The sequence below is a fragment of the Sinocyclocheilus anshuiensis genome, unplaced genomic scaffold (assembly GCF_001515605.1).
Source record: "Sinocyclocheilus anshuiensis isolate Anshui unplaced genomic scaffold, SAMN03320099.WGS_v1.1 scaffold1422, whole genome shotgun sequence".
NCBI classification, from domain to species: Eukaryota; Metazoa; Chordata; class Actinopteri; order Cypriniformes; family Cyprinidae; genus Sinocyclocheilus; species Sinocyclocheilus anshuiensis.
Window position 1 is genome coordinate 134661 of NW_015558633.1, and position 12733 is coordinate 147393.

Below are 12733 nucleotides of genomic sequence, written 5' to 3' on the forward strand. Positions count from 1 at the left end.
AGTGTGTTTGAGTGTGAGTGTGTGTGTGTGTGTGTGTGTGTGTGTGTGTGTGAGTGTGTCTCATGTGCTGCTCTTCACTGCAGGCTCACTGTCCAGTGTACTTGGTGAATGTCTCCAGTGTGTCTGCTGCTGATGTCATCGCTGCCGCTCGGATGCAGGGTGAGTTTCTGAGGAGATTTAAGTGTGTATGTGTGCATTATATACACACATTAATATTTCTCTCAAAAGCTGTTGCAAAGTATGCAGTACCCGTGTGAAAAAGAAGCACACTTTAGCATGTGTGAGTGTGCTTTATTTTTTTTATCATATCGCAGCCTTTTATTTCATTATTATTATATCGGAGAGTCTATTGACACTAACTCCGCCCACCAACATGTGATTGGGATAGTCAGCACTATAAAATAATCAATGATCTAACAACAGTTCCAGTGGCGTAGATGGTTAGGCATGTGCTTTTTGACGTGATCAACCCGGGTTCGAATCAGCATTTCTCCAAACTTTTTTTTTCTCCCTTTTCAAATCAAATTTCAAATAATTTCAATATCACATGAGAATGGCAATTGTGTTCAATAAAAATGAAGGAAATAATCGAAAAGTTCAAAATAAAGTATCAGGTAGGGTTAGGGAGGGCTTTATCGTCCCAATAAGAAGGCATCCATTTAATAATTTGAATAAAAATTATAATTTACATTCAATACATTATTATTGCGTTCCATTTTATAATGTACTACAATAGTGAGGTGCAGATAATTCCCACTATTTGCAATAAGTACTGTAAATAGCAGAAAAACTTGCTATTTTACCATAGTGTAAATAGCATCTATCACTAACAAAATATGCTATTTTGCCCAGTGCATGAGACACACACACATAGCCTTATTATATTGTCTGTAAATATAATCTTTTAAAAATGTAATTTTAGGATTTGAAGTGCAATTTCAGTACACTTAAGCGCACTTCTTTTTCACAAAAGTACTGTATATAGGGTTGTATAGAAAACTCTCATTCATAATCTCCAAAGAGAAACTGAATTTTAGCAGTAACGTGGTCCATGAGTATAAATGCTGGTAGAGGATGTAAAAAGCTGTGATGGTGTTTAATTGTGTGCTTCAGGCAAGGTGGTTCACGCCGAGACCACACTGGCTCATTCGGCGCTGAGCGGCATGCATTACTATCATCAGGACTGGGCTCATGCCGCCGCCCACGTCATAGCTCCGCCCCTCCGGCTCGACCCCAGCACCCCCGACTGCCTGCTGGGCCTGCTGGGCAAGTACGCACCCGCCAATCATCTCACAGCTCCGCCCACCTCCAGAACTTCGCTCATTAACTGCGTCCCAAATGACACACTATACACTTATACACTATGTACTCCACCATGTAGTGTATGAATTTCATAAGGTTATTTATTTCAGTGCTGGGGAAAGTTACTTTTAAAAGTAATGCATTACAATATTGCGTTGCTCCCTAAAAAAGTAACTAATTATGTTAAGTTACTTTTTATGGAAAGTAGTGCGTTACGTTACTTTTGACTTACTTTTGGGCAGCGTTTTGCATGCTTGTTTTTAATATAAAAAAGTTATTTTACAAATGTAAAAGCCCTTTCACAACAAAAGTGAAGTGAATACGCCTCAGGCTGAAGGAAATGTAAATTCACGTCTGTACAGTAGAGGGCGCCGCTCAAACTAATCTCATGAAGAATATCACGCAGGAGAAGAACGTTCAACACTATTCAGCAATAACTAAAATGAAACACAAATGTGTCAATTTGGCTTATCAATATGGTTGAATTGGATCATCGAAGGTCAGTAGCAAAGACATTGGTTAATAAAATGGGATTAAATACATAAATGATATTTGTCTTATTTAACTAATTTAATTATTGCAGGTTTGTATAATATTCTGAGTTTTCATTTGACTGTTTTTATTCATTTTGAGGAATGTTTTGTGCAGTGAGATGAGTAAACACATGTTGATATTTAGTCTAGAACTACAGTAACATCATGTTCACACACAACGCTCTGCACTGACTCCTGATTTCTGTCACCATGGCAACACCAGAGCTGTCACTCAACACATGGAAACAAAGTAACTGCTGTTACTTATTTGAAAAATTAACTCAGATATTTCCTTCTAAATTAAAAAGCAATGCGTTACTTACAAAAGTAATCTGATTACGTAGCTTTCGTTACTTGTAATGCATTACCCCCGACACTGGTTATTTTGTCATTAATAATCAGAGTCTGATAGCCCCTCCCCCTCTGCTTAAGTTGAGTGCATAAAGTGTTCAACATTCCACACTTCATTTTTTCAGTTATTTAAGTGCATAGTTTTGCATAGCAAGTTTTCTTTTTGAAATTTTCAGTGTGAACATACCACTCGCACTATTTATACTATAAAACATCATAGAATAGTGCATTAGTACGCGATTTGGGACGCACCTATTAATTCATCCGTGATATCAGAACCTGTTTCTGACATTAGTGTGTGTGTGTGTGTGTGTGTGATGATGCATTTCCTGTGCACGCAGTGACATCATCAACGTGGTGGCGTCGGATCACCGCGCGTTCAACACCAAGCAGAAGGCCATGGGGAAGGAAGACTTCACCAAGATCCCTCACGGAGCGGCCGGCGTGGAGGACCGCATGAGCGTCATCTGGGAAAGAGGAGTGGTGCGACAACAACCAATAATTCACTAATGGCGTACCCATTAATTAAACTAATTAATCTCAAATTAATCGCACATCCATTTGGGCTGAGAAAGATTGTTTAAAGTTATAACTGTGTTAGATGAGAAAAACATTCTTTAGACATTGCCAAAAGTAGCTTTAGAAAGAAATATTTTGATTCAACATTGCATAAATATTAACAATAAATGGATATTAATGTGTTCTTTTTAAAATTAATATTGAAAATGATTCATTTAGTTAAAAAGCAAGTGATTGTCTTTACGAATGAGTCATTGAATCATTGACTCGCTCAGTTCATATAAAACCACAGATCCATTCAGTAACATGGATATTTATGAGTTCTTTTATAAATGAATATTGAGATATGAAATTATTTTTTAAAAACGTGAAATGATACTCTAGATATCTAGATCTTTTGTTGATTTTGATTGCTTCCATTGTCCTCATTTGTAAGTCGCTTTGGATAAAAGTGTCTGCTAAATGACTAAATGTAAATATGAAACTAAAACTGGTGACGGCAAGTCACTAGCTTAATGAGTGAGTCACTGAACCATTCATTCAAACGGCTGATTCATTCAGAAATTAAGCTATTTTACTGTCTTTATAAATGAGTCATTGAATCATTGGCTCACTCAATTCGCTCAAAACCACGGATTCATTCAGAAATGAAGCAGGTGACTGTCTATATGAACGAGTCATTGTATGATTGACTCACTTGATTCGTCCCAAAACCATGGATTTAAATAAAAAATAAAAAAATATAATTCAAATAAAAAAGAAATAAAAAGTGATTTTCTTTATGTGTAAGTCACTGAATCATTGACTCACTCGATTCATTTAAAAATGTAGATTAATTCAGAAATGAAGCAGGGGACTGTCTTTATGAATGAGTCATTGTATGATTGACTCACTCGATTCATTTAAAATGATTCATTCAGAAACAAAGCAGGGGACTGTCTTTATGAATGAGTCATTGAATCATTGACTCCCTCGATTCATTTAAAAATGTAGATTCATTCAGAAATGAAGCAGGGGACTGTCTTTATGAATGAGTCATTGTATGATTGACTCACTTGATTCGTCCCAAAACCATGGATTCCTTCAGAAATAAAAAGTGATTTTCTTTATGTGTAAGTCATTGAATCATTAACTCACTCGATTAATTTAAAAATGTAGATTCATTCAGAAACAAAGCAGGGGACTGTCTTTATGAATGAGTCATTGAATCATTGACTCACTCGATTCATTCAAACCTGCAGATTCATTCAGTAATGTTTTCTGTCCTTCAGGTCGCTGGTAAGATGGATGAGAATCGTTTTGTGGCCGTGACAAGCTCGAATGCGGCTAAGATCTATAATCTGTACCCGCGGAAGGGCCGCATTGTCCCGGGAGCGGACGCTGATGTGGTGGTGTGGGACCCGGATGCCAGCCGGTACTGGACGCTTTACTGGATTTACTTTGGGAGATAAAGCTTTTCTTCCTCTGGACTGAGAAAAATCTGGTGTAGGATTTACTTTGAAACAATTTTCACTCGAAAATTGCTAGCAAATTTTGCAAATAATTATAAATTATAAAATTTTGAAGTAGAAAGAGTGAAATGGTATTTTCTCCAATAATTTTGTTTTATTAAAAAAAAAAAAAAATATATATATATATATATATATATATATATATATATATATTACAGTATAGTGCATACTGAGATATTTATACATTGAAACATTATTATTTATAATATAATTTTTTAATGTATTAATTTTAGCAGTTGCTACTTGAGAAAATGAGAAAAATAGAGATCTGCCACAGAAACATTATAAAATTAATTTTAAAATATAAAAAAATATTTTTAATATTTTATCATATTAATATGTTAAAAATATAGCATTCAATAGTTTGAGTTCAGTAAGTTTTTTAATGTTTTAAAAAGAAGTCTCTTCTGCTCACCAAGGCTGCATTTATTTGAGCATAAAATATTGTTACAGTGTAAAACAGCTGTTTTCTGTGTGAATCTCTGTTAAACTGTAATGTATTTCTGTGATGCGCAGCTGTATTTTCAGCATCATTACTCCAGTCTTCAGTGTCACATGATCTTCAGAAATCATTCTAATATGCTGATTTGCTGCTCGACAAACATTTCTGATTATTATCAATGTTGAAAACAGTTGTGCTGCCCAATATTTTTGTGAAAACCGTCATACATTTTATTTTTGAGAATTCACAGATGAATAGAAAGTTCAAAAGAACAGCATTTATTAGAAATATAAATCTTTTGTAACATTATACATGTCTTAAATGTCACTTTTCATCAATTTAATGCATCCTTAATGAAAAAAAGTATTAATTTCTTTTTAAAAAATCGTACTGACTGACCCCAAACTTTTGAATGGGATTATATATTTAATAAAAAAAAGTTTATAAACATTTTTATTTTTATATTTTCTGATTTAAATTTAATTTTAAAGGTAAAATTTTGTGGTTTTTGTCGTTATTTTTGTTTATTAATTTTTTATGTGTATATAGTTTTTATTACATTTTTTTTATGTATTTTTATATTTTATTTTATTTCAAGCAAAGAGAAGGTTCAGTTGACTGTAATAACCGTGACTCTCACTCGTATCTGTCTGTCGCTGCAGGACGATCTCGGCGAGCTCTCAGGTTCAGGGTGGAGACTTTAACCTGTATGAGGGCCAGCGCTGTCGCGGCATCCCGCTGGTGACCATCAGCCGTGGTCGTCTGGTGTGTGAGAGCGGCGTGTTCACCTGCGCTCAGGGCTCCGGGAGGTTCTACCCCATGCGATCCTTCCCGGATTTCCTCTACAAGAAGATGGTCCAGAGAGAGAAGGTGCCGCTGTCTGTATATGAATCTCTTTCACAGTGTCATGAATCAGTGTTGGGGGTGTAACGCATTACAAGTAACACTAGTTACGTAATCAGATTACTTTTTTCCAGTAACTAGTAAAGTAACGCTATTTACATAATCGGATTACTTTTTTCAAGTAACTAGTAAAGCACCACTAGTTACGTAATCATATTACTTTTTTAAGTAACAAGAAACGTAAAGCATTAAAAATGTAACACATTACAAGTAACGCAAGTTACGTAATCAGACAACTTTTTTCAAGTAACTAGTAAAGTAACGCTAGTTACGTAATCATATAACTTTTTTAAGTAACAAGTAACGTAAAGCATTAAAAATGTAACACATTACAACTAATTCTAGTTACGTAATCAGATTACTTTTTTCAAGTAACTAGTAAAGCACCGCTAGTTACGTAATCATTACTTTTTTAAGTAACAAGTAATGTAAAGCATTAAAAATGTAACGCTAGTTATATAATCAGATTACTTTTTCAAGTAACTAGTAAAGTAACGCTAGTTACGTAATCATATTACTTTTTTAAGTAACAAGTAATGTAAAGCATTAAAAATGTAACACTAGTTATATAATCAGATTACTTTTTCAAGTAACTAGTAAAGTAACGCTAGTTACGTAATCATATTACTTTAAGTAACAAGTAACGTAAAGCATTAAAAATGTAATGCTAGTCACGTAATCAGATTACTTTTTTCAAGTAACTAGTAAAGCAACGCTAGTTACGTAATCATATTACTTTTTTTAAGTAACAAGTAACGTAAAGCATTAAAAATGTAATGCTAGTCACGTAATCAGATTACTTTTTTCAAGTAACTAGTAAAGCAACGCTAGTTACGTAATCATATTACTTTTTAAGTAACAAGTAACGTAAAGCATTAAAAATGTAATGCTAGTTACATAATCAGATTACTTTTTTCCAGTAACTAGTAAAGCAACGCTAGTTACGTAATCATATTACTTTTTTTAAGTAACAAGTAACGTAAAGCATTAAAAATGTAACGCTAGTTACGTAATCAGATTACTTTTTTCAAGTAACTAGTAAAGCAACGCTAGTTACGTAATCATATAACTTTTTTAAGTAACAAGTAACGTAAAGCATTAAAAATGTAACACATTACAAGTAACACAAGTTACGTAATCATATTACTTTTTTTAAGTAACAAGTAACGTAAAGCATTAAAAATGTAACGCATTACAAGTAACACAAGTTACGTAATCAGATTACTTTTTTAGGGAGTAACGCAATATTGTAATGCATTATTTCTAAAAGTAACTTTCCCCAGCACTGGTCATGATGATGCTAGCGCTGTCATGATCCACAGACTCAGAGGCTGCGCGGCGTGGATCGAGCGCCGTATTCGGGCGACATCGCCGCCGTAAACAACTCTATCAGGAAGGAATCCGCCTCTCCGGAGGGCGATGTTCCCATGCGGGCGTCCACGCGACACGTGGGCGTACGAGACCTGCACGAGTCCAGCTTCAGCCTGTCAGGTGTGTGTCTGAGATTTACATTGCAGATACATGTTTGCATCTGCATTGCAGATTTACAAAAAATGCCTAAAATTAGATCATTTGTTGACGAGTTAAAAAATAACAATAAAAACTTTACATCACGCACAGTTTTTTTGCAAAATAAGATTTAATAATACATAATAGGGGTGACCCCGAATAGTCGAAGATTCGATGCTTCGATAGGAGGAGCCTGATTTGATACCAATCTCACAGGTATTATATATAACATGTATTTATAGAGTTTTTAGCTTTTAGTTTTAATTACTTTTTCTTATTTATACCTTATACCTATTTATCACCCTAAACCCTAGTACATCCCTACAACTTATTTTATTTTATTCGATGCTTCGATAGGAGGAGCCTGATTTGATACCAATCTCACAGTCGAATATTCGCGGGGTGTTATGATCATGCCATTTTGGCTATGTGGGGTGCTCAAATGTCGGATTTCACATAGAACTACCGGTTTTCTTCCAATAAGTTAATATACAGCCTATTAAGATAATGCTGTAAATAAGAATCTGAAAAGAAAGAAGCTTTAAATAAATATTTTAAAGTGCATGAATAAATCCATCCACCTCTATAGATTTAAGTTTCACTTTCTATAATCCGTGACCGACAGAGGAGCATCTTGGCAGGGATTTAAAACTTTAACAAGACTCAAACTGACACAGACAGAGTGAAAGACTGGATTTTTTCGATCAGGTAAGGCTACAAGTGATTCCAAAACATTTCAGCCGGTTTATATATATCGTGTATATATTATTTATCTCGTATAAGATGCATTTGGTTGATACATTTGATACATGATTTTTCTTTATTATATATTACAATATTTAAATAAAAATTAAGACATATTTTACAAATAAAAAGATATAAAAAAATATATATTTTCATATATTTAAATATAAAATAGTACTTTTCCTCAACTATATATATATATATATATATATATATATATATATATATATATATTTGTAAGTCGCTTTGGATAAAAGCGTCTGCTAAATGACTAAAAGTATAAGTAAAGTAAAGTATTATTTAACAATCTGCAAAGGAGTGGAAAAATATGTTAAAATACTCCATTTAAGATCAGAGACCTGTACAAAATAAGCAAAATAAGCTTCTTTTTTTTTTTTAACAAAATCTGTGATTTTCTGTGTCTGTTCGGATGCAGTAAAAACAGAAAACATCTGCTCATGTTTGCATTTCCTTCTGTCTCCGGTCATTATTCTGAGCTTGAAACCAGGATTAGAAATAAAATAGTCATAGTTGTAATCAGGCTGAGATTCAGACAGGAATCATGTGTTTGTGAGCTGGTTTTCACCGCACAAATGATTCCTGAAAGCAGAAACGCTATGAAATGCACACATTCAGTGAGAAAGTGTGACGGACAATCGGCAGAAACAAGTATTGGGTTCATTCAGCAGTGATTCAGTTAGTGCTGTCAAACGATTAATCGCGATTAATCGCATCCAAAATAAAGTTTTTGTCTACATGATATATGTATGTGTACTGTGTTTATTTATTATGTATATATAAATACACACACATGCATGTATATTTAAGAAAAATATGTTATGCTTATATATTAAATATATTTATATATAATATAGTAATATATAAATGTATATGCATGTAAATATTTTCAAACTATATACTGAATGTGTGTGTATTTATATATACATAATAAATAAACACAGTACACATACATATATCATGTAGACAAAAACTTTATTTTGGATGCGATTAATCGCGATTAATCGTTTGACGGCACTAGATTCAGTCGTGTGCTGAGGATTGTGGGATTGCGTTTTTTACAGGAGCTCAAGTGGACGATCACATTCCTAAGAGATCCTCGGCCAGAATTCTGGCTCCACCTGGTGGACGTTCCAGTGGCATCTGGTAACCGTGGAAACCGCAGAACCGTCTCCACGGCGACCGCTTCATGTCCTCCTACGCATGTGATTGAAACTATTAAATATCGCTGTAAACGAAGAACTGGATCGAATCGCAGTCAGCGTCGCATACAAAGTGCCAATTCAGCTGAACTCAAACTGTGCCGCATTACGATAAAACCACCTAAAAACCATTATATACTCGTATTTCCTGCTTTTGTGAAACTAAACAAAAAAAAAAAAAGTTTCATTGACTTCCATAGTGTTTTAAGCGAACAAAAATATGTCCCAGGAACGTTTTGCTAGCGTTTCTGTAACGTTATGAAAACATAACTGAATGTTCTCTGAACGTTTCGTTTTTTTAAATATTTAAAAACATTTTCTTTCTTGGTTATGTAAATGTTAAAGAAAACATTAGGGTAACGTTTCATTATATAATATTTCAAACATTATGGGAATGTTACTGTTGAATGTTCTCTGAAGCAAGTAGTAACATTTAGGAAACATTAGACGAACGCCCAACTAAAACGTTTCAGAAAAACATTCCATTAACAATGTATAAATAAGGCTTTTTGCTAACGTTTTGAGAGCATTATTAAAGAGCCGATCAGTGAACAAGCGTTCTATTAATGTTACTGGAGAGAACGTTCTCAGAATGTTTCCTGTTAGCTGGGATACTATGGAAGTCAATGGGTGCCGTCAGCTGTTCGGTTCCTGACATTCTACAGCAGAAAAAATACAGGTTTTAAATGACACGAGGGAGAGTATATGATGAGATCATTTTCATTTTTAATTCACTCGCGTTGGTCGTTGTTCTCCAGATCACTGTTTATAGTTCATGAGTAATGAGGAGGAAAACCATTATGAGCTAACAGTATTAAAAGTGACTGCATAATTCAAGTATAAATGTTGAATCTAGAATAACCGTCCGTGTAAAGCAAAACCAAGTGTGTTTTTCCCTCCTGCTTCAGGAAACACGGGAACTCTTGTGCTGAGAATCACGTCACAGATCCACCTGCCCTCATTTAGATGAACATTAGCTGATAATGTGTTCATCCGAGATCAGGATGAGTTTGTTTCTTCGTCAGGTTTGGAGAAATGTAGCATTGCATCAGTGTCTCAGCAATGGATGCTCTGCAGTGAATGGGTGCCGTCAGAATGAGAGCTGATAGAAACATCACAATAATCCACAAGTAATCCAGTTCATCAGTTAACATCTGGAGAAGACAAAAGATGAAACACATCCAGCATTAAGACGTTACTCAGATGAACACATTATCAGCTAATGTTGATTTTTGTCTGAACTGTTGCTTTAACTCTCTCGTGCACATACTGATGTTAGTGTTTGTGTTTATAGTGATGAATAAAGTGGCTATATTTTACATCTAAATATTTACAGAGCTGTATGTTGTTAGTTTTGATGTAATGTAATATCTAAAGCGTCAGTGGCTGATTAATGATCTCGGCTCTGACACACACAGAAACTGTGAAATCAAACAGTAGAGTTTATTCAGCTGCTCATATTCACCCAATCACAGATTTATGAGCTCTGAAATGTGTTGATTATTCGTGTATTCCGTCGTGAGCTAGGGCTGTTCTTATTGCTGCTGTTTTTTTAATAAAGAATTGTCATTGCTGATCTCAGTTTTTATGGTTTAGGTGTTTTTTTTTACTTGTCTTTTCAGAAAAAGCACTTTGTGCAGTGGTTTGTAATTGTGTGTGATTTGTTCTTTACAGTCGGTGCTGAAAGTGAAGGCTTGTTTTTTTTAAATCAAATGGATAAGTGCAAAAATAAATAAATAAATAATCCCTAAAGAAACTGTCGTTTTATTGTATTTCATTTAGTTTTATAAACCGCAACGACATCGTTTACCAGTCTATATTCTTCCTAAAAAGTGTTTTCAAATTAAGAAGTCAAGCCAAATTTGGTGTGAACATTTATGTTTTTAATATTGAAAATAAGAAATTTGCATTTTTTATGTCCTTTTTTATTATTGTTCTGGCAGATATGATATTGTTCAGATTTGAGTTTTGAATGTCTAAATATTAAAATGAAAATAAATGTAGTCTTCAGTATGTCAGATGTATTCATTAGGTATTATTAACCAGTGGTATTCAGACACTATTATATTTATAATACTATTTTTAAATATTCTGTTTTACTTTTAGTTAAAGTTCAAATAATTTTATGTTTTTTTTTATTAGATTTTTATGTGACTGTGTCGTTTTTATTATTATGTTTTTATTTCAGTTTTAGTTCTTTTAGTAACGAGTTAAACTGAATTAAAATTAAAAATGTTGCCATGGCAACTATCTGAAAATAGTTTAAGTTTTTACATATTTTATTTCAGGAAAACGAACATGTTGTTTAATGGTTTTAGTTTTATTTCAGTTAACTATAATAATGTAATAACCGTGCTATTGGCATATTTCAAATATACATTATTGTACATTATTATATTTGCTTCTGCTAGGCTACTGTATTCATCAGACAAAACGGAGTGTAGAAAATCAGTGTAGAATTGCAGCGCGCGAGTCGCGTCCCAGGACTGGCTTTGACCGCAGGCCCGTGTGCGCGCACGCACGCTTCCGGTCCGGTGTGACGCATGCGTGCGCGTTCAGGACGCAGCGGCGGAGAGAGAGACAGCGCAGCGCAGCGCGAGCAGCACCGGACGGGTCCCCCGCAGCCGTGAGTAAGAGCCTGGTTCCCGGAGTACGCGTGTGTGTGAGCGCTGTGAGGCACTAAACGCTGCAGACCGTGTTGTTACGCGGTGTTATTGTGATTATAGTGAGGAGAGACGCGTCAGTCCGCGGAGGCCCTCAGACGCGCCGCGCCGGTAATTCGCGTTTAGCGGCAGATGATTTTTAACGATTCGGTGTGACGTCACCGGCGCTCAGATCCCGCACTTCACATCAGAGATTATTATATATGAATGATTAATGGTCATCATTCATCATACTGTGGTAATACTATAGTATGATATAGCGTTTTTGCTACTGCGCGTTATATTACTTAACTTTATATCTAGCCTACAATTATTTCCAGAAATTACACACATTTATACATGTTATAATTTATATACTAATATATATATATATATATAGAAATGTCGTTCATTCTGTGGTGTAATAAAGTCGCATTAGCAATTAAAGAAAAAACACTTAAACTAATTTGTATCAGTTTTACTGTTAGTCCACTGTATGAAGAGTTTCTGGGTATAATGTGCCATAGTTCGCTTAATGTGTCATAGTTCACTTTATTTTGTCCTGCACACACTAGTATAAAAATATAATAAATTATATCTGGTGTCTGAATAATTTTTGGTTTGACTATGTATGTGTATATATATATATAACCTGCAGTTATTTCCAGAAATTAAATATATATTACTTATTTAACATATTAATTTTTTGTTATAATTTATGTAATTATTTGTTAAGGTATTATGGTATGATTTTAGTCATTAAATATTATGATTTCTGGTTAATATGACTCAAATGGTAAATGTTTATGGTAAACTGTAAAGAAAAAATTAATGCAAACAATTAATATCCATAACGCACATGTTATCAAATGCAAACTAACTGTTGACAAGTGAAAGAGTGCAATAGTGAAAGTGAAGTAAAAATGTTTTCTTATATTTCATTCATTCGTAAATTGTGAATTCTGGTAATGACAGTCACGCTGGTTTTGAGCTGAATACGTCTGGTCAGAAAGTAAATAACCACACACACACACACACTCACACACTCACACACACA

General features: G+C 34.3%; 2 protein-coding genes across 2 annotated transcripts in view; both read left to right on the top strand.

Moving 5' to 3' along the window:
• Positions 1 to 9355, top strand: part of dpysl5b (dihydropyrimidinase like 5b) — a 15320-nt gene extending 5965 nt beyond the window's left edge. The window contains exons 5-11 of the mRNA XM_016476864.1: positions 84 to 159; positions 1114 to 1270; positions 2528 to 2669; positions 3977 to 4119; positions 5321 to 5528; positions 6884 to 7052; positions 8897 to 9355. Of these exons, the coding sequence (XP_016332350.1) occupies positions 84 to 159; positions 1114 to 1270; positions 2528 to 2669; positions 3977 to 4119; positions 5321 to 5528; positions 6884 to 7052; positions 8897 to 8982 (981 nt within the window). The 3' untranslated portion in view covers positions 8983 to 9355. The remainder of the gene's footprint in view (positions 1 to 83; positions 160 to 1113; positions 1271 to 2527; positions 2670 to 3976; positions 4120 to 5320; positions 5529 to 6883; positions 7053 to 8896) is intronic.
• A 2173-nt stretch (positions 9356 to 11528) lies between these two features.
• The window catches only part of mapre3b (microtubule-associated protein, RP/EB family, member 3b), a 13890-nt gene continuing 12685 nt past the window's right edge, over positions 11529 to 12733 (top strand). The window contains exon 1 of the mRNA XM_016476866.1: positions 11529 to 11660. Coding sequence (XP_016332352.1) covers positions 11578 to 11660 — 83 coding nt within the window. The 5' untranslated portion in view covers positions 11529 to 11577. The remainder of the gene's footprint in view (positions 11661 to 12733) is intronic.